At 41.3% G+C, this 23,474-nt stretch overlaps 1 protein-coding gene across 5 annotated transcripts in view; it reads right to left on the bottom strand.

Annotated features, from left to right (window-relative positions):
• Nucleotides 1-23,474, bottom strand: part of LOC127571963 (endothelin-converting enzyme 2-like) — a 124,959-nt gene that overhangs the window by 93,735 nt on the left and 7,750 nt on the right. Inside the window, exons 1-3 of one of the 5 annotated variants that reach the window (XM_052018739.1) lie at nucleotides 11,377-11,855; nucleotides 10,204-10,317; nucleotides 7,218-7,304 (exon numbers count right to left, since the gene is read on the bottom strand). In XM_052018739.1, the coding sequence (XP_051874699.1) occupies nucleotides 7,218-7,304; nucleotides 10,204-10,317; nucleotides 11,377-11,379 (204 nt within the window). In that variant the 5' untranslated portion in view covers nucleotides 11,380-11,855. The other 4 variants (XM_052018741.1, XM_052018740.1, XM_052018744.1 and 1 more) reach the window with 4 other exon arrangements.

The raw sequence follows: 23,474 nt of genomic DNA, 5'->3' as shown, positions 1-23,474 counted from the left end.
TTCATGGATAGGAAATGTTTAGAGGGAGATGGGCCAAATGCAGGCAAATTGAACTAGCTCAGAAAGGCACCTTGGTCAACACAGGCAAGTTGGATTGCTTGGGAGATAGGATACAGAAAGCAATGATAAAAGAAAGGTAGCCAAATGGTAGGATGTGGCAAAATGTTTCCCAAGTATCCAAATTAGAGCCTTACCTTTTCACCATACAAATGATTTGGATTAAGGGAGGCAGTTGTATAAGCCAATAACTATATCGCTACCAAGGTATGACACAAAGAACAGGACATAATTCTCCTGTTGTGGTCAAATCAGGTTTTTTGAAAAAAGAAAAGCTTCTTCATGCTTTTGTATTTTGTCATTATTATCTGCCTTTAACAAATCCATCCTACCTTTCTCTAGACAATTGACATATTTCCAACTGGCTGTTAATTTGATCCTTGATTATTGTTTCCCTAACACTAAGGATAAACTGACTGTGCTGTAATTAATAAGTTTATCTATACACCCTTTTCTGAACAAAAGTGTAATGTTTGTAGTTTACTGCCCTCATGCACCATCTGCGAATCTATAAATGTTTGGAAGATTATGGTCAGGGTCCTGCAAAAATTTCCTCCCTTAGAAGCATAGAATGTATCCCATCTGGAGCAAATGTTTTATCCTATACGTTCTACTGGTTACAACTGTAAAAATATCTAACATATTTGTAAAGCACGACTTCTTTAATAAATGTGTTGACTATGCTGAATTATAATATGAGACCTTGTTACCAGCTGTATAATATTATAGTGTAGCATATTTCCTACTACCTGATCCCTATTTTCTCTCACCCTTTCTTAAATAGTGGGAGTTACATCCGCAACCATCCAATCTGTGGGAACCGTCCTAGAGTCGAAGGAATTTTGAAAGATGAAAACCGGTGCATCCATTATCTCCATAGCCACCTCTTTCAAAATCTTGGAATACAGGTCAGATCTAGGAAATTATTGGCTTTGAGTTGCATTAATTTACCCAATACTACTTTTTATTCATGCTAATTTCTTTCAGCTCCTGATGTACTCTAGACTCGTTGTTACCCAATACTTCCAGAAGGCTTTCTCTTTCTGTGAATGCACTCAAAGTTTCTGAATAATTTCTCAATCATCTCCTTTTTGCCCAATAATTTCTCACATCTCAGTCTTTGAAGGACCCATATTAACTTTTGCATTGTTTCCTTTGTATATCTATAGAAGACTTTACAGTTCAGTTTTATATTTTTTGCTAAATTGTCAAATTCTTCTTTCCTTTTCCTTACCAATATTTGATGAGTTTTGTGCATTTCTCTTTTACTGAAATCTGAAGGGTCTTTTTTGGCAAATTATAAGCCTTTTTCTTTGATATAACACTATCACTATTTCTGTAATTTCCATGCAAATTTGCTCCTCAATATTGTCCCCACCATTTGGCAGCTGATAGAATAATCCTTGTAGTGTAATTGCATCTCTGTAGTTTTTCATAATTCTGAACAGATAACTTTTGTCATTAATCATTGCAGGACATCCTCTCTCTCCAACACTGCAATATTCTCTTTAATGACTACCATCCCTCCCCTACCTTTATTCCCTTCTACGTCTCTCCTGTACACATTATTGTGCTCAGGGATATTTATAACTCACTCCCACCCTTTTCTTTTAAAGCTTGCTGTGTTACTGCCACAGTATAGTAATTCCATGTAGTTAATTGGACCTGCAGCTCACCAGTTTTGTTGAAGAAGCTTCTTGCATTTACATGCATGTACTGTGAACATTTCTTAGACTTTTACTTTTTACTCACTATAAGTCAGGTCTTTGCTAAAACTTTATACTTTCTTGTTCTGGTGTTACTTATATCTCCCAATTCTTTATTGCTTCTTCTTTTCAAATCTACCTTCCTGTAGCCATCTCCCGAAAGCAATTTTGAATCTTCCACTGCACACATTGGTCCTGGCACCAGGTTTCAATCGATTAGGCCTTTATAGGTCCCACCTCCCCCAAAATTAGTCCCAATGTACTTGCAATTTTAAGCCCATCCTTCTTGCACCATCCCTCCAGCCACTTTTTAAAATCTGTGCTATACTCCTATTTACAGATACAGATTAGTTTATTGTCATATACACCAGGGTGCAATGAAATTCCTTGCTTGCATGAAGCTCACAGAATAAACAGTATACATGGCAATAATAAATACAACAATAAATACAAGCTCCGTATTTTCTCCCACAAGGTGGAAGAGAGAAAAGAGAAAGGCCAGGGTGGCTACACTTAGCAGTGTGTGACACAGGGAATAATCTGGAAATTACCTTTCAGGTCCTGCTTCTTAAAGTTTCTGAAATCCTTAAAATCTGCCTACAGAACTTAATTCCTTTTTTTTAAAACTGAAGTCACTGGTATCAAAATGGATAATGATCACTGGCTGTTCACATTCCCCACCCAAAATTTTCTGCAGTCACTCAATGATATTCTTAACCCTGAAACGAGGAATGGAATGTACCATCCTGAAATCATCTTTGCAACCACAGAAATGCCTATCTGCTCCTGTAACTATTGCTCCTTTGCCCTTTCTCCTCCCTTCCTGTACAATTGAGCCACCCATGGTGGTGCAGACTTGGATTTTGGCTACAATCTCCAGTGGAAATCTCTCACCCCCACCAGTACTCAGAAATGAATGCTGATTAGAGAGTAAAATGCCTTTTGGGAATCAATTAAATGTGAGCTTTGGAAGACTCTAGCTGAAGTAATGTATTTATTTTTCAGCACCAAACCACAAAAAAGGATATATTAACCTGGAAAGTATACAGCATGGACTCATAGAAAGATACCAAGGCTTAAAGGAATAGATTATTGGAATAATTTGCTAGGATTGGTTGTATCACCTAGCTTGTACTCTCAAGAGAATTGAAGGGAGATCTGATTAAGTATCTGAAGTCATAGTGGATTTGAGGAGCAAAATAACATAGAATCATTAAAATTAGAGCTAGGCTGTTTAACAGTGAAATCATGAAGCAGCTACTCATGAAGGCTAGTGAAAATCTAGAAATCTCTCCTGTGTTGGAGAGACTACAAGACTATGTCAATTAAAAACAGTGCCAATTAAAAAATAGGTTGACATACACATACAAATCAAGGATGAAGAGCCTACTCCTGTTCACAATTAGAAGAGGCCACACCAAATATTTCAGTTGCTGATCTTAAAACTTCCTTACCATCTACAAGTTTCATGTCAATAGTGTGGTGCAGTACTCACCCTTGCCCATATAAGGCATATGTAACAATTCAAAATGCTCAACACCATCCAGGACACAGTAGTCCACTTGATCAACATTCCCATTCCTGGGCTCATTACCCACTCCCTCCATCAGTAACACAATTTTTCCCCAGTATTTCATTGAAAGAATTGAACTGTAGTATATCCCAAAATTATTTTGACAGCACCATGATCTCCAATATGAAGGAGGGAATATCATTTCATCCAAGTTGCCCAAGATATATGACCCCTAAAATAGATATAAATTCTGTGTTACCTTCCAGATTTCTTTCACTAGTGAGATTGTACCTGGAATATTGTATACAGATCTGATCTCCATACTCAAGGAAGGATATATTTGTGGCTGCAGAAGGGCAGTGCAAGTTCACCAGACTGACTCCTTGGATGGCAAGTTTGTCATCAGAGGAGAAATGAAGCAAACTAGACTTGTACTCGAGTTGAGAAGAATGAGAGATGATTTTATTGAAATATACAAAATTGCTGTGGAGCCGTACAGGGTAAATAGAGTCATAGAGCTATACAGTATGGAAACAAGCCCTTCAGCTAAATTCATCCATGTCAACAGTCACCTGACTGAGTTAGGCCCACTTGCCTGTGTTTGGGCCATATCCCTTTGCAGATATAATGTTTCCTGTGTCTTGAACCAGGGATCACAAGTTCAAAGTAACAGGTAGACCATTTAGAGAGAATTCCAAAGATTTAATACTCTTTTACTCACCAAAGAGCACTAAGTGTTTGGAATTCTCAACCCAAGAGGATTGTGGAGGCTGAGCTGCTCTATATATTTGAGAACAAAAATCAAGAGGTTTTGGGATTCTGAGAGAATCAAGGAATAAGGCACTGAACTTAAAAGATATTGCACTGAAATTAAAAGATTATCCATGATATTATTGAATGCGGAGCAGGCATAAAGGGATGAATGGCCTACTTTCAACTCTACTCATTACATGCTGTAGTATCATCATCATTGAATACAAACTTTTAAGAAAATGGTTTATCAACACCTTTTTGAAACCAATATCATTAGATATTATCGCAACACTGCTCACCTTGCCAGAATTGTTGTTTTGTTACATTCTGTTTATGACAGGATAAGGCTTTAACATCAGAATGTTCTCACATTGAACTGGTACAAATAGTTTCCTTCCATGCTTTAGAAGTAAACAGATTGAGTGAATGTGCAAAAGCAGCCAATAGATGTCAATCTAGGAAAATGCAAAGGGATAATATTTTTCCGAAAATTGGGAAGCTATTGGAGAGGATACTTAGGGACAAGATTTATGAGCATTTGGAGACGCATAGTCTTATAAGGGATAGTCAACATGCCTTTGTGAAGAGTAGGTCATGCCTCACGAGCCTGAGAGTTTTGAGGAAGTGACAAGACAGATTGATGAAGGTAGAGCAGTGGATGTGGTGTATATGGATTTTTGCAAGGCATTTGACAAGGTTCTCCATGGTAGGCTCATCCAGAAGGTCATGAGGTATGGGATCCATGGAAAATTGGCTGAGTGGATTCGGAATTGGCTTGCTCACAAAAGGCAGAGGGTGGCTGTTGACGGGGAGTATTTGACCTAGAGGTCAGTGACTAGTGGTGTTCCGCAAGGATCTGTTCTGGGACCCTTGCTCTTTGTGATTTTTATAAGTGACGGATGAAGAAGTGGAAGGGTGGGTTGGTAAGTTTGTAGATGACACGAGGGTTGGTGGTGTAGTAGATAGTGCAGAAGGTTGTCGTAGGTTGCAACGGGATATTGACAGGATGCAGAGCTGGGCAGAAGTGGCAGATGGAGTTCAATTGTGAAGTGATACATTTTGGAAGATCTAACTTGAAGGCAGAGTACATGGTTAATGACAGAATTCTTAGCAGTGTGGAGGAACAGAGAGAACTTGGGGTTCTAGTACATATATCCCTCAAAATTGGCACACAAGTTGATAGGGTGGTTAAAAAGGTGTATGGTGTGCTGGCCTCGAGTTCAAGAGCAGAGAGGTAACGTTGCAGCACTATAAGATTCTGGCTAGATCACATCTGGAATATTGTGTTCTGTTCTGGTGGCCATACTATAGGAAGGATGTGGAAACTTTGGAGAGGGTGCAGAGGAGATTTACAAGAATGCTGCCTGGATTGGAGAACATCTCTTATGAGGGAAACATTATGATGGAGGATGAGAGGAGATTTGACAGAGGTATATAAGATTATGAGAGACATAGATAAAGTGGACCGCCAGCATCTTTTCCCCAGGACAGTAATAGCCAATAGCAGAGGTCACCCAATTAAGGTGCGTGGAGGAAAGTTCGGGGGCATGTCAGAGGTACGTTTTATTTTACAGAGAGTGGTGGGTGCCTGGAATGCACTGCCAGGGGAGGTGGTAAGGGTTGATACGATAGGGTCATTTAAGAGACTCTTAGATAGGCACATGGATGAAAGAAAGGGGGTTACAGGAGGTGAAGTAGAGAGCGGGACAGATGGAATGTGGATAAGGTTTATATAGGTCGACACAACATCGTGGGCCAAAGAGCCCGTACTGTGCTGTGCTGCTCTATGTTCCAAATGATGAAAAGCTAAAAGCAGTAACAGTCTAAAAAGACCTGCATGATTATTAAGGAGTAATGCATAGGTTTAGAAAATAATGTTGTAAAGCTAATGACATGCTGCCCTTTATACCTAGAGATTCAAAACAAAAGGATGGAATCTCAATTATACAAAACTGTTTAGTCCACAAGTAGGGTGTACAGCTCTGGGGACCACACCTTTCGGAGGGAGTTACTGGCCTTGGAGAGTACAGCATAGATTTCAAATGCTTTTAGGATTTCAAGGGTTAAATTAAAATGTGAGATTACACAAAGTGCAGTTGTATTCCCTGGAATTTAAGGTTGAGAAGTGATTAGATTAATGCAGTGCCCATATTTGAGGAAGGTCAACAAATCACACAGGCAGATACAAAGCCACTAGATTTGTTTAAATTCACTGTCAAATAATAGAAGTTATTACCTGCTGTAGTATCATCATAGAATCCAAACTTGTAGGCAAATGGCTTATCAACACCTTTTTGAAACCAATATCTTTAGACATTATTGCAACATTGCTCACATTGCCAGTCATGCCAGAATTGTTGTTTTGTTACATTATGACAGGATGTGTACCTTAACATCAGAATATTTGCAATTCAGCAGTAATTTGACATGCTCAACCAAGAATTGCTAGCATGTGGAATGTAAGAAACACTGGTCCTTCTACAGATTTTATGAAGTTGTGGCATACAAGTCAGGCTTAAGCAAATAGTTAATCTGACCCTGACCTGCAAATGATTGTGCTGATCCAGACAAGTTCCGTTTTATAGCAATGAGATCATATAGCTGTAGAACTTCAAAGTAGTTGAATAACAGATCATCTTATCAAGTTAAATGAGAAAAAAAAGATCTGACATGCTGATGGTCTAAAACTAAGATCAGCCAATTCTAAAATTAGTGGGAAGGGAAACCTTGCATATAGTCCCTGACAAGAAATTGAGACATTTCAGCTCAAATATATCATTATGAATAAATTTGTACTTTGTCCAAATTTAGAACAGTTCAAAAATTGCTCACATGAAGCAGAAAAAGTCGTATCTGCATTGGTTTGTCAAGGTAATGATAAATGTTCCTGTTTTCTTTACTGAAATACAATTGCACTCAATAGAATTCCATTACACATCAAAGAAGAAACTATTTATCACTGTGTTTATGCTCAATAGAAAACAAACTAAGGCAATGTGAGTGTTCATGATTATGCTACAGCACTAGCAGCACTTTCTGTGTGTATTGTTATTGCAGAAACTGGAACTACATTATCATAAAACAACTTCCTAAACATTCAACATACATACAAATAAAGGAAATGGACAATGGCCTGAAAAACAATGTTGAATAGAAATAACATTTTAATTCCAGTCAATTCTACAAACCTCAATGCTTTCTGGTGAGGCATTTCCTTCTGTCGTGGCATCTGTGACATCATCATCTTCTAAAGTTGCACGTTTGTAGTTTGACATCTGTGAGATTAAGGATGAAATCATTCTTTTAATTAAATGTGACCTTAAACAGAAAATAACATATTAAGCTGAAGGCACTACACATAAACTACATGTCTCATGTGGATGCAGTGTTTGAAACTATGGATCATGGCATGAATTAATAGGCAGTTATTTCTCCAAGGAAAGAAAAGTTAAAAGTTGAACAAGTGCATCCTGCTGTGAAAAGTTTATCCAAAAATCTGAGCAGGAATTACAACCATGATACTGTGCTACCAGTCAATTTTGGTAACTAAACCAAGTTTCAGCTGATTTTGGTTAACTCCCATTCTTTCCTCAAACCACAATTTCACAGCCATGTCTATACAAATACCAAAAGTTTCTCACCCACCTGGGAGTATGTGCAGGACTATTATCACTCAATATGTTCTTAAAAGCTAAATTATTATTTGTTCAAAAGATCAAGCAGCACTTTTAAAATCTGACAGCATTACACCAGAATTGTTTACCATGGCAAAGTGGTGCGAGATTCTCCATACACTTTCAGTCAGGAGTCAAATCAGAACAAGCAGTGGAATGATAAAGGAGTTCCTTTTGTTTTTAGGTTGTCAGGCTGGAACACAACGGATCTCTTACAATATCCAGAAAAAGCTAAGACAGGTAACTTTCCAACTTCTGACATAAGCTACTGCCTATAAAAATGCAAACTGAAATGAAATGTGAACAGGTGTCAAGGTTCGCACAAAAATTGAACTCTATCAGGAGTCCACTGTTAGAAATAGTTTGCTATTTCCCCAGACACATGCAAGTAAGTGGTAATCTATTGTGTAAAAAGCTTTTGGACAGGATACATTGATGGTCCAGGAAGGGTTGGGATCAGTATTTTGACCTCGCCTCTCTTGTGTATCTTATTGCACATGTCCACTGCAAATTCATTTGAACTTGATGCATCTGAACAGAGCTAATGACTAGTGAGTCAATTCTCCCTGATTATCGCTCTTCATGGCTTTCTGTACAGTATTGAACAGTCACTGGTATTTCAGATACCTTAACAATAATTCATCTGCTTATGTACAGAAGAATTTATGTTGAACAGATGACTTAGGTTGTATGAAATGAATAAAATCATGAAACAATTTTCAAGTATGACAGGTAGGTGTTAGGTTACTATATCTCAAGAATTTTTAATCTCTGCAGATAGAAGCAGTGCTTGTCCATGTTTTCAAGGAAGCTCAGCATAAGATCTAATGATCTTGTTCCAACAACCACAACATAACATTACAAAGAAGCATCTCATTTAGTGACTAGGTATATTACTGCCCTCAGGACTAAACAGTGAATTCGACAGTTTCAAATATCCAGCCATTACAGTTTGTGTCACAACTGGCCAGTTCCGATGAAAGTTCATCAGCCCATTAAGTTTTTTTCCTCTCTGCACAGATGTTGCCTGACCTGCTGGGTATTTCCAGCACTCTTTTTTTATTTCCCATTTACACAGACAGTGGTCCATATATGGAACAAGCTGCCAGAAGTAGTAGTAGAGGCAGGTACAATTACAACATCTAAAAGACATCTGGATAGTTACATGAATAGAAGTTTACAGGGATATGGGCCAAGCACAAGCAAATGGGACTAGGTCAGGTAGGCAACCTGATCGGCATGGACGATTTGGGCCAAAGGGCCTGTTTTCTGTGGTGTATAACTCTATGACTCTAGTGTTTTGTACTTCACAGTTCCAGCACTTTTTCCCGTCTCATTCAGCTCCCTCTTAGTTACAGGCACAGTAGTGTAGTGGTTAGCGCAACGCTATTACAGTGCCAGTGACCCGGGTTCAATTCCGGCCACTGTCTGTAAGGAGTTTGTACGTTCTCCCCATGTCTGCTTGGGTTTCATCCAGGTGCTCCGGTTTCCTCCCACATTCCAAAGACGTATGGGTTAGGAAGTTGTGGGCATGCTATGTTGGTGCTGGAAACATAGCAACACTTACGGGCTGCCCCCAGAACACGCCACACAAAAGATGCATTTTACTGTGTGTTTCGATGTACATGTGACTAATAAAAGATATCTTATCTCCTCCATTCATATCAACTGCAATTAATAAGCCCTCACCACCATCTTGCAGCTGGCACCACCTCCATTTACATTATTCACTCTCTCGTCTCGTTCACCCCTACTCTTTCTCTGCAACTTAAAACGTGCTTTTGTTTTCTTACATTTCCTAGTTCTGATTAAAGACCATTGACCCAAAAAGTTGCCTCTGTTTCTTTCTCCACAGATGCTGCCTGAATTACCAAGTATTTGCAGCATTTTCTGTTTTTTTTATTTCAGATTTCTATCTGCAGTTTTTTGCTTTGTTTTTATCTGCTCGAGTTTGCCAAAAGCTGTCTGCTAATTTACTAGTTTCAGGAGATAAAAATGTTCTTCTAGAATCTTATTACCATTTAAGGCAGGCCTTAACAAGCCAAACTTAAAATGTTTTTCACCCACTTGCAATTTGATTCCATTTTCCAAACTAGATATTAGAATTTGGTAGAATTTATTACACACAGGTTCATCTTGGAAACTGCATGTTGGAAGTCTGGACCAGATGGATTATTGCGAGGTTCATTTTTCAGCAATGTTTTTGATTAATAATATAAAATAACTTTTAAATCATACTTTTGTAAGAACAGTTCGTTTCTGAACCAAAACGCTGAAGCCAGGCGCGTTACAAATTATAAACAAATTAATCTCCGTTAAAAGCTTTCCCAACAAAATGTAAATGGTGATTTAAAACAAATTGTTTTAAACTGCTAAGTATCACGAATATCAACAGCTGTGTTAGAAAGTCTGGGATATCACAGCGCGACAGATATTTCTGCGCAAGGTCACAATAGTAGCGAAATTGCCGAAATTCAAATAATTAATAAGTCTGTATTACCATAAGCGGCTCCACAAAACTTTGCTCTGAAGACGGCTGCATCCGGAATGGTGCCAATGAGCGATACGGGATTGACAGCGCACAGCTGCGGATAAGCTTGTGCCCGTCGTCTTCCTGGTGACCATCAGGAAATCAAACCAAAGTATGAGCGGGGAGAATTCTGACAGTGGAATTAGTTGGCTACTGTTAGCTCTAATGACAGTGGAATTAGAGCTATTGAGCGCGGCCCCCGCCTCAGGTTTCCCAAATGAAAAGCAAATCCATTTGGGCAGATGTGTGTGGGAGAAAGAAAGGCGGGCGATCGCTTGCTAGTGACTGCATTCCGCAAACATCCTTCCCGCTGCCACATGTTTACAGAGAGAGAGAGCCGGAGGGGGTGGGGGTGGGGGTGGGGGTGGGGGGAGCAGCCAATCTCGTTTCAGTACCCCCTCCTCTCCCTCTCCACCTCTCAGCTGCACCAGCTGTCGGCAAACTGTCCGGGAGGGCGCGTATGCCGAAAGCCGGGTACAGAGGACAAACACTCGGCCAGCTGCACGCTGCTCGACACCGCTTCGGGTAAGTTATTCGATAGAAGTGTTGGAAATTCACTGTGGCTACCGTGGGGTTGCAAACAGTATCGCATTGCCCGCTTGCTATTGTTACCTCGGGAACGGATTCTCAAGTGGGTCGAGACTATTAAAACGGAAAGGCGGTGTATATATGCACAAGCTCAGGTCCCTTTGCCTGAGTGGAGAAATGGGTACTCCCCAGCTGAGGGTGTATAAAGGAATATAAGTAAATGCCAAAACCATTATACATACACGTTTAAAAATGAATTAAATAATTTGCCTGCCACCGCGTTTGTAGTTTGGACTCCGAGAAAATCCGTCTCTCTAGATATCGCTGGGGAGCCAATAGAAACCTGTGCACCAAGAGCATGCTTTCTTCTGCCTGATATTTAGTTAATATGTCCAAGGAAACAGTCCTCCCCTTCAAAGGAGAAAAATGGAAATGGCCAGAATATTTTTACAATCGACGCTTGTACTAATGATGTATTCCACTGTTTTTGAGAGCATTCGACCTTCACCGTATAACTGTTTTTCAGGATCTAATTCAATTGTGACAACAAATTAGCAGTAAATATCGGAGAGTGAATGTTACCAGTATCAGGTAGGATGTGACTGCTCCACTTACCATCTCGATCTGTGCCTGAGAACTCCGAGTCCAGCGAATGCAGCTACTTCACACTTGCACCGGCTACACTGACCCGAAGCGGAAGTAACAAATTCCTCGCACCCGGCTATTGTCTCAAGAGATGGTCTGGATTTGGTTTGGCCCAATGCCTTTCGCTAAATTCGTGCAAGCAACGTAGGAAAGGAAACCCTTCCCTTTTCCCGGCTCCTCGCACTCATCCAATGAGCTGCAAGGTGGCGCACAAACTCCACTGGCACACTCCAAGCTCAGCCTTAAAGGGAGATTGCACTCGAGGAAGCGGAAGACACGCTGGGTGTTGCGCACTCGAAAAATGCGTAGCCTCAGAAATCGGTGGAGACGTCTCGCTGCGTGACTTTTTTTTTGCAAAGACTCCAAACTTCGAACTAAACATTCCAAGAACTTGCTTAATTAAATTGTTTAATCCGGGTGATCAGATCAATCTTTTACCATATCACAATCTGTTCACTATATCTTCTAATGTAAGCATTTATTTTAAACGGATTAAAGCCTTTATTAATACAATAAAATGCATCTTATACAAATATTGGTCCATTTACGCTACCAATCAATAATTTCCAGATACCGTATCTTTTGTGTGCATATATCAGAGAGCATAGGTATAAAACACAGGCTTTCTACACCATCAAGTTTACTGGGCCTGTGGTCTTTACGTCTGAAGAAAGGACAAGAAACTCAGTTCAATGATACAGTACCTAATTCTCAGTACAATTCAATAATACTGTACCCAATTCCCTGTTCAGTTGAATGATACAGTACCCAATTCCCAAATCAATTCTAAGATATTGTACACAATTCCCTGCTTAGTTCAATGATACTCCTACGTTCAGTGATACTATATCTAATTTTCAATTCAGTTCAATAATGCGGTATCCAATTCCCAGTTCAGTTACATAGAATATGGAACAGTAGAGCACAGGAACAGGCCCTAACGCCCATGATGTTGTGCCAAACTAATTAAACCAGTAATTGAATGCCAAACTAAACTAATCCCTTCTGCTTACACAATGTCCATATCCCTCGATTCTCTGCACATTCACGTGCCTCAGAGCCTCTTGAAAGCCTCTATCATATTTGCCTCCACCACCATCCCTGGCAGTGCATTCCAGGCACCCACCACTCTGTGTAAAAAAAACTTGCCCTGCGCATCTCCTTTGAACTCACCCCTTCTCACCTGATATTGGAATATAATATAGAATTATAATGTAGTTCTATCATACTATATCCAATTCCCTGTTCAGTTCAATGATACTGCACCCAATGCAGTTCATGTGAGAAAAGATAAGCAACCAATCAAAGAGGAAGCTGAGAAAGATTTCTTCAATCATAAAATTGGTCTTCAATTGTCTTCCTGCCCTGCTCAATCTTATGAGGATAATTATTTTTGAAAACATTCAGGGACATGCGCAAGAATATAAATTTGACCTTCCATTGAGGGGCATTTTAAATGTATATCCTTAGAATGGTTTATGATCAAACCAGAAAATACTGGAAATACTCAACGGGTCAAGCAACTTCCATGGATAAAGGAACAGAGTTAATATTTCAGACTGATAACCTCTCTTTATCAATGAAAATTCTTTGACCTGAAATGTTAACTTTGCTTTTGCTCTCCTCAGTTATTGCCTAATCTACTGAGTATTTCCATTGTTTTCTGGTTTTGTTTCAGATTTCCAGCATTTAATTTTTTTTAACTTTTTGTTTATTCCATAATATGGTTAATGATTATTTAATAGGTGCCTTGTACCGCATGTACTACCCTGAATTGGAAATATATTGCCATTCCTTCTTCACTGTTGAGTCTAAATCCTGGAAATCCCAATCCAATAGCATTGTGGAGTTCCTTCACTGGAAGGACTATGGCAATTCAAGAAGGTGATTCATCACCATATTCTCAGGGACAATTAGGGAAGAGCAATGCTGGCCTTGCCAGCAACACTCACATCAAAAAATGAGCAATACAACAAAATATGTAGTGATTCCTGGTTGACCTTTTATGAATAGGCCACACAAGTTGATAGGGTTGTAAATAAGGCATATGGCATGCTTGCCTTAATTTGTCAAGGCATTGAGTTCAAGAGTCAGGAATTTATGTTGCAGCTTGATAAAACTCTGGTTTGGCCACATCTGGAGTATTGCATTCAATTCTGGTCCCTCTATTATAGGAAGGATGTGGAGGCTTTGGAGAGGGTGCAGAAGAGGTTTACCAGGATGCTGCCTGGATTAGATGGTATGTACTATAAGGAGAGGTTGGACAAGCTGTTTTCTCTGGAGCAGTGGAAACTGAGAGGAGATCTGACATAAGTTTATAAGATTATGAGAGGCATAGATAGACAGCCGGTATCTTTTTCCCAGGGTCAAAATGTCTAATACTAAAGGGTATGCATTTAAGGTGGGGGGGGGGAGTTCAAAGGAGATGTGCGTGGCAGGTTTTTTTACACAGAGAGTGGTGTGAGTCTGGAATGTGTTGCCAAGGGTGGTGGTAGAGGCAGATATGATAAAGGTGTTTAAGTGGCTCTTAAATAGGCACGTGAATATGCAGAGAATGGAGACATATGGACCATGTACAGGCCGAAAGGATTAGTTAATTAGGCATCATTACCTTAATTAGTTTGGCACAACATCATGGACCAAGGGGCCCTGTTCCTGTTCTGTACTGTTCTATGTTCTATAAATATATAATTCATTTTTTGTGATTGTTTTTAATTTAGAAATACTGCCCATATGGAAGCTTCAGCATCCTTCTGTAGAAGAAAATAATTGGATGATATATTTAAAAACTGTTGGTTGTAGATATATTGCAAAATATCTTGTCATCTTTCAGCTTCAGCAATGGTTCAAACCTGCACCAACCTCATTTTTAAAGGTACTGACCTCGATCTTTCACTCACACTGCTCTTTAAGTGCAAGACAAGCTTTCATTTTTTTTGTTTGTCTAATACAATTGGTATTTGGTCTGATGCCATTTTGAGCTGGGCATATTTTAATTGTCCCAGGCTGTTAAAACATAATTAATGTTTAATTATGTTTTGTCCCAGTGTCACAGGTAGACAGGGCCGGTGAAAAAGGCGGTTAACACGCTGGCCTTCATCAGTCAGGGCACTGAGTATAAGTTGGGACATTATGTTGCAGTTGTATAAGTCATTGGTGAGGCCACACTTGGAGTACAGTATACAGTTTTGGTCAACCTGTTATAGGAAAGACATGGTTAAACTGGAAAGAGTGCAGAAAAGATTTATGAGGGTGTTGCCAGGACTAGAGGCCCTGAGTTTTAGGGAGAGGTTGGCCAGGCTATGTCTTTATTCATTGGATCGTAGGAGAATGAGGGGTGACCTTCTAGAGGTTTATAAAATCGTGAGGGACATAGATAAGGTGGATAGTAGCAGTCTTTTCCCCAGGGTAGGGGAGTTCAAAACTAAGGGGCAAGATTTAGGGTGAGTGGGGAAAGATTTAAAAGGGACTTGAGGGGCAACTTTTTCACGCAGTGTGGTGAGTATATGGAAAGAGCTGTCAGAGGAAGTGGTTGAGGCAGGTATAATTGTATCATTTAAGAAGAACTTGGATAGCTACATGGAGGGGGAGGACTTAGGTGGATATGGACCAAACACGGGAAATTGATGAGTGAATGCCATGGTCAGCATGGACTCCTCGGGCCAAAGGGCCTGTATCTGTGCTGTATTGCTCTATGACTCTATCATTCAGCTTGATGGTAGCAGAAAGTGGGACCACAATTACCTGGTTCCATTCTTTTCTATCCAGTTATAATCAGAGAATCACCCATAAGGACTTCCTTCCCTGTGAGGACACCATTACCCCCCATCTCCCAAAGATACAACCTTGGTTAGCACTCTGTTTCACATCTACGTGCTGCCCCTTGGATTCGTCATCCAAAAACACAACACTGATGAAATGCCACTTTGCCTTACATACACTTCTCTTGACCTTTCATCGTCACTAAATTGTCAGACTACTTGTCCAACATAAAGTACCAGATGAGCAGAAATTCCTTTGTATTGTGTGTCTTTTATAAATACAGCTCAGATCATGCAAGAGACAATTTGAGGTCAAAAATATCCACAGAGAGGGAAAACTATTGTGGACTGTTGTAGCAAACAGATTATGGCTGTCAGCTGGTAAAGGATGCACATTGTTTGAGCACTAGGGATGCCATGGAATTTGCTGATAAGTTGAACCAACAAATGAGAAACAGGGAAGATTTGGAACATTAATAATGTTTGCTGTTGTGTCTCTGTTAAAACTCAATTTATATCCTGAGTTAAAGATGACCAAAAACTTTTTGAGTTTGTTAACAGAATGAATATTTTGTGAAAATTTTCAACTGGTAAGCTGATAGACTGAATCAGATATCAATTGCTGAACCCATCTGACACTATTTTGCACTGGCCCCATCTAAATGTTTTTTTTGTAGAAATGTATCCACGTAGCATATTATAGACATAAATCTATCTTCTCAGGAAATCTGCAGATTACTATATGCAATGACGGGCTCCATTCATTTAGCTGCAGGACCTCTAAAGGAACATTAGCAAAAACATGTATTTATAAGGAGGCATTAATGTAGCAGAAAGCACTTCACAGAGCTGTTATTCCCATCAAACTGAATGACAGTGGAGAGACATCAGAGGAGGATGGAGCAATCAAGTGTTTCAAAAGCTACTGTCAATCAAGAAAGACAAGGTGGTGTTGAATACCTTTATCCAAACCATATTTGATGTCATTAGTGACTTTGATTAGCGCTCACCTGGTATTGTGGAAAGGAGCAGAAACCCTTTTGGAGGGATTCACATATGTTGCTGTTGTTAAGATGTGCACTAAAATTTTCAAGTACCTTAGGAAAAAAGTAGTATACTTGATCATTACCCAACCTACATTCTCTAAATTCCATTCCAATAACCACAGTGAGGCATGGCTACAGAGCTTACAATCTACAAGACACAATGAAGCAGCTTTTTGGAGTCCCAGTACAATATTACTTTCTTAAACCACCTATTATTTCATTCAACAACTCAATCAAGTTTGTCGAACATGATTTGCTTTTAACAAATCTTTGTCAGCTATCATTTACTAAGCCTTCTGATTCCAAGTTGGGATCTCCACAACTTGGCTCTAACACACTCAATCACTGCTTCACTACCATCAAGAACGCTTACCGTGTCATCCCGTGCCCGCACTTTGGCAAGTCCAATCACCTGGCTGTACTTCTACTCCCAACATATAGGCAGAGACTGAAGACCGCGGCACCAGTGCTGAGGACTGCAAAGGTATGGTCAAGGGAGGCGGAGGACTGTTTAAAGGACTGCTTTGAATCAGTGGACTGGACCATATTCAGGGACTCGTCTTTGGATCTCAATGATAATGCCACAGTTGTCACTGACTTCAAGAACTGTGTGGATGAGTGTGTGCCATCAAGAACACACCAAGTTTTCCCAAACCAGAAGCCCTGGATGAACCAGGAGATTCGCAGTCTGCTGAGGGCTAGATCTATGGTGTTCAAGACCAGCATTCCAGAACCCTGCACTAAATCCAGGTACGACCTACGGTAGGCCATCGTGAGAGTATAAAGGCATTTCCCTGTGAAGTTAGAGACACAATTAGACGCATGACAGCTGTGGCAGGGTTTGCATGCAAATACTTCCTATAAGGCGAAACTTAACAGCATAAATGGCAGTGATGCTTCACTCCCTGATGAGCTCAACACTTTTTATGCAGGCTTTGAGAGGGAGAATAACACTGTGTGAATCTCCACAGCATCTGGCAACCCTGTGATCTCTGTCCCAGAGGCCAACATCAGAACATCCTTCAAGAAGATGAACCCTCGCAAGGCATCAGGCACTGACAGTGTATCTGGCAGGGTACTGAAAATCTGTGCTGACCAACTGGCTGGATGTTCAAGGACATCTTCAACCTCTCATTGCTGCAGTCGGAGGTTCCCACCTGCTTCAAAAGGGCATCATTCATACCGGTGCCCAAGAAGAGAAGGGTGAGCTGCCCTAACGACTATCGCCCGGTAGCACTCACATCTACTGAGATGAAGTGCTTTGAGAGGTTGGTCAAGGCTAGAGTTAACTCCTGCCTGAGCAAGCACCTGGACCCGCTGCAGTTTGACTACCGCCACAACAGGTCTACAGAGGACGCAATCTGCTGGCTCTCCACTCAGCTTTGGAGCTCCAACTAGACAACAGTAAAACATACGTCAGGCTGCTGTTTATCGATTACAGCTTGGCGTTCAACACCATTGTCCCATCCCCTCAGTACTAATCAACAAGCTTCAAAACCTGGGCCTCTGTACCTCCCTCTGCAACTGGATCCTTGACTTCCTTATTGGGAGACCACAGTCAGTGCAGATCGGTAGTAACATTTCCTCCTCACTGACATCAACACAGGCGCACCTCAAAGATGTGTGCTTAGTCCAGTGTTCTATTCTCTCTATACTCACGACTGTGTGGCTAGGAACAGCTCAAATGCCATCTACAAGTTTGCCAATGACACCACTGTGGTTGGCAGAATCTCAGATGGCGATGAGGAGGCATATAGGAGTGAAGTAGATCGGTTGGTTGAGTGGTGTCACAACAACAACCTTGCACTCAATGTCAGCAACACCAAGGAATTGATTGTGGACTTCAGGAAGTGGAATTTGGGAAAACACACACCAGTCTTCATTGAGTGGTCAGTGATGGAAAGGGTGAGCAGCTTCAAGTTCCCGGGCATCAACATCTCAGAGGATCTATCTTGGGCCCAACACATTGATGCAATCATGAAGAAGGCACGCCAGTGGCTCTACTTCATTAGGAGTTTAAGGAGGTTTGTTATGTCACCAAAGACTCTTGCAAATTTCTACTGATGTATGGTGGAAAGCATTCTGACTGGTTGCATCACCGCCTGGTATGGAGGCTCCAATGTGCAGAATCAAAAGAGGCTGCAAAGGGTTGTAGACTCAGCCAGCTCCATCTGGGGCACAACCCTCCTCACCATCGAGGACATCTTCAAAAGACGGTGCCTCAAGAAGGACCCTCACCAACTGGGACCTGCCCTCTTCACATTACTACCATCGGGGTGGAGGTACAGGAGCCTGAAGACCCTCACTTAACTTTTCAGGAACAGCTTCTTCCCCTCTGCCATCAGATTTCTAGATGGTCCATGAACCCATGAACACTGCCTCATTATTCCTCTTTTGCACTATTTATTTATTTTTGTAACTCATAGTAATTTTTATGTCTTTATTTCTTGCACTGTACTGCTGCCACAAAACAACAAATTTCAGAATATATGTTAAGTGATAATAAACCTGATTCTGATTCTAAATAACCTTGCAAGAAGATCCCACTACTGCTTTATGTTCCTAAACATAGGGAAAGGTTTCCACAAACCAGCAGTCAGCTGACCAAAAACTATAAAACCAACAAAATGGTCTGTATGACTAGACAGTGGAGCTGACGACTTTTTGCATAATTCTGCAATACTTGTAAAGGCACAGACAATTGTCATCCAGACAGATACATACATAAGTACATGGAGGTAATACAAATGGCAAAAAAAACCAGAATGCAGAACATAGTGTTACAGTTACAGAGAAAGTGCAGTGCAGGTAGATAAATAAAATCCAAGGGCCATAACAAGGTAGATTTTCCAAAACAGTTAGTGCAGTCAAACAATTTAATGGACTATATATAATCTAATGTTTTGATCACAATACTCCAAAAGTTTGCCAAGTAAAATACATTTCTAGGAATATATTTTGCTAGTTATAAATTTTGTATGTGCTAGCAAGAAGAAATAAATTTAAGGGTGCTCCCAAAATCTAAATGTATGAGTAAGATCATGCCAATTAATCTTTACACATACTGAATCCTTATACATACTAAGTACTGAATTTAACCCTGTGACAACAGTACCCGATCCAGGTCTTCAAAGTCTATCAAGGAGAAGTTACTTACCATCCAGTCCAGGGGATTCCACTCCAGGTCTTACAGGTCTGACTCTAAACAATAACTTACCTTGTGGCTCCACTTCAGGACCGAAGAGTCACCGCCACATATCTCGGAAATGTGGCAAGAGGGCTGGGCTGCAGGCGAGGTTGAGACAACGTGGATACAAGACACCCCCCCCCCTCCCCAGCATACTACTAGCTAACATCCAGTCCATTGAAAACAAAGTTGATGAACTAAGGGCAAGACCGACCTACCAAAGAGAACTAACGGACCGTTGTGTACTATGTCTCACTGAAACGTGGCTTACACTTGCCTCATCTGACTGTGTTATTCAACCTGAGGGCTTCTCAATTCATCGAATGGACCGTACAGCGTCCTCAGGCAAAGTTAAAGGCGGAGGGGTCTGCTTCTTAATCAATAACTTGTGGTGCTTGGACGTGATGGTCCTGGCGAGCTCCTGCTCACCCAGCCTGGAATATCTAACGGTGAAGTGTCGACCATTCTATCGGCCAAGGGAGTTCACTTCAGCTATCCTGATGGCAGTCTACCTCCCACCACAGACGGACATGAAGCCTGAACTCAATGAGCTATACTTCGTGGTCAACGACCTTGAGACAGGATACCCTGAGGCCCTCTTCATTATCGCAGGTGACTTCAATCAGGCCAACATCAAGACTGTGTTACCAAAATACTACCAGCACATCTCCTGCTCCACGAGGGGTGCTAACACCCTTGACCACTGCCATACAACCATCAAAGAGGCCTTCCGAGCCACCCCTCATCCTCACTTTAGTAAATCAGACCACCAGGTTGTGCTCCTTCTCCCTGCATACAAACAGAAACTGAAACGGGAAGATCTGGTACAGAGAGTTGTGCAGTGCTGGTCTAAGGAAGCAGATGATCTCTGACATGACTGCTTTGAGACAGTGAACTGGTCCATGTTCAAAGACTCAGCTGCCAGCCTTGATGAGTATGCCACCACCATCACAGGCTTTATCAGCAAGTGTGTTGAGGACTGTGTACCAAAGAGGACAATACAGGTGTTCCCAAATAGAAAACCATGGATGAATCGGGAGATCCACACCCTACTAAAGTCAAGGACTGCTGCGAAAAATCTGGTGATCCCGATCTGTACGAGAAATCGAGATATGACCTTCAGAAAGCTATCAGGGATGCCAAGAGGCAATACCGACTCAAAATAGAGTCCCAGACCAGCCATCCGTTATGGCAGGGCTTACATGCCATTACAGGCTACAAGATGAAGACGGGCTGCATAGTTAACAACAGCGCATCCCTTCCTGATGAACTTAACGCATTCTATGCGTGTTTTGAACAGAAGGGAAGTGGATTGTCACCACCCACCCTGACAGACTCCAATGCAACTGAACCTGTGGTCACCGTTGAGGACGTAAGATCAGTCTTCCAGAGAGTGAACACAAGGAAAGCATCTGGTCCAGATGGTGTCCCTAGCCGTGTGCTCAGATCTTGAGCTGATCAACTGGCAGAAGTATTTGCAGACATATTTAACCTCTCCGTGCTTCAATCTCAGGTTCCCACCTGTTTTAAGAAGACCACTATCATCCCAGTACCAAAGAAAAGCAAGGTAACATGCCTCAATGACTACTGACCAGTGGCTCTGACACCCACCATCATGAAGTGCTTTGAGAGGCTGGTCATGGCACGCATCGACTCCAGCCTCACAGACAATCTTGACCCACTGCAATTCGCCTATCGCCGAAACAGGTCTACAGCGGACGCCATCTACCTGGGCCTACACTCAGCTCTGGAGCATCTGGACAGTAAAGGCACTTACATTAGACTATTGTTTATTGTCTACAGCTCTACCTTCAATACAATAATCCCAAGCAAACTTGTCACCAAACTCCAAGACCTAGGACTCAACACCTCCCTCTGTAACTGGATCCTTGACTTTCTGACCAACAGACCGCAATCAGTGAGGATAGGCAGCAATACCTCCAGCATGATTATTCTCAACACTGGTGCCCCACAAGGCTGCGTCCTCAGCCCTCTACTCTACTCCCTATACACTCATGACTGTGTGACCAGATTCTGCTCTAACTCCATCTACAAGTTTGCAGATGATACCGGCATTGTAGGCCATATCTCAAACAGCGATGAGTCGGAGTACAGGAAGGAGATAGAGAGCTTAGTGGAATGGTGTCATGACAACAACCTTTCCCTCAATGTCAACAAAACAAAAGGGCTGGTCATTGACTTCAAGAAAGGGGGCAGTGAACATGCACCTGTCTACGTCAATGGTGCTGAGGTTGAGAGGGTTGAGAGCTTCATGTTCCTGGGAGTGAACATCACCAACAGCCTGTCCTGGTCAAATCATGTAGATGCCATGGCCAAGAAAGCTCACTAGTGCCTCTACTTCCTCAGGAGGCTAAAGAAATTCGGTATGTCCCCTTTGACTCTCACCAACTTTTATCGATGCACCATAGGAAGCATCCTATCTGGATGCATCACAGCTTGGTATGGTAACTGCTCTGCCCAGGACCTCAAGAGACTGCAGAGAAGTGTGGACACAGCCCAGTGCATCACGGAAACCAGCCTCCCCTCCATGGACTCTGTCTATACCTCTTGCTGCCTTGGCGAAGCAGCCAGCATAATCAAAGACCCCACCCACCCGGGTCATTCTCTCTTCTCTCCTCTTCCATCAGGTAGAAGATACAAGAGCCTAAAGGCACATACTACCAGACTTAAGGACAGCTTCTACCCCACTGTGATAAGACTACCGAACAGTTCCCTTATATGATGAGATGGACTATGACTTCACAATCTACCTTGTTGTGACCTAGCATCTTATTGCACTACACTTTCTCTGCAGCTGTGATACCTTACTCTGTACTGTTATTGTTTTTACCTGTACTACATCAATGCGCTCTGTACTAACCCAGTGTAACTGCACTGTGTAATGAATTGATCTGTACGATCGCTATGCAAGACAAGTTTTTCACTCTACCTCAGTACAAGTGACAATAATAAACCAATACCAATACCAATATTGCTATAATGGTAAGATGTTTCCGTACAAAGATAGGAAAGGTAAATTATCTTGACCAACCTGATATCAATACATTTGGTTCAACCAAGGAGTAGTTTTTCTGGAATGAGTGCTGAAGCACCAGAACATCCAACTAGCAGTTACTGCTGTGACTGTTTGCGGTTTTCATTATGTATGATTGGGTTGGATGGATTAACATAGTTGGTTACAGAATGCTGGACTACCAACCCCTCAACTGCTCACTTATCATTGAAGATAGGTCCTCACCTCACCAGTGGAAGCTGGAATCTCCTGACCATTGCAGCTGCCAGTGGTATCTGCTACTGGTGATCCAGGCTCTATCAAAATATTCCAGTGCACCAGGACTGCTTAATGTTGGGAACTTCTAGCTGAATACAACCCTGGGTAGGAACAGGGTCAATGGCTCAGTCTAGAACTAGGGAATGATGAATTGTTTACAGAAACAAAACACAAGCCCTGATATACTGAAAGACATGATGGAAAACATTAAAATAAATATTTTATCTTCCGAAAAGGTCTTAAAAAGAAAACAAAGCCAAGTACTTCCTGCTGTTTTTTTCCTGACTTTAATAATCCAATCACTTCAAAGTAACCCTCATCAAAGAGGGTTACTTTTTTGCTATCCCTAAACTAAAGATTAATTTTTGCTAGCTATTGGGCTGTAAAGGACCTCGGTATCTTTCTAGTTATAGCATCCCTCCAAAGGGAGATGTTCAAACAGAAATTCAGATTTCAGTTCTAGTCCACTGAACAGACTGTCAATTCAAATTGAGCTTCACATGATAGAAAGCTATTTTGCTGCTTCATCAGATCCAGCAAATAGAGAAGATTCAGACATGGGGTATCCTGTGTCAATGCACAACAGTCTTGTACGTTTCAGTGGAGATAAAATTGGATGGCATGCTTTAATGGGTCCACTCAGGAAATCCAATATAACCAGTGCACAAATAACAAAATGAAGTGCAGAGTCTCTGCAACATGTGTTTTATTTCTCTGGTGAAGAGAGAGAAAAAGTGGTAAAGGTACCATAAAGAGAATTGTGAAGGGGCAGGGGGGTTTAG

The sequence above is a fragment of the Pristis pectinata genome, chromosome 6 (genome assembly GCF_009764475.1).
Source record: "Pristis pectinata isolate sPriPec2 chromosome 6, sPriPec2.1.pri, whole genome shotgun sequence".
Lineage (NCBI taxonomy): Eukaryota > Metazoa > Chordata > Chondrichthyes > Rhinopristiformes > Pristidae > Pristis > Pristis pectinata.
This window is presented reverse-complemented; position numbering and strand designations above follow the sequence as displayed.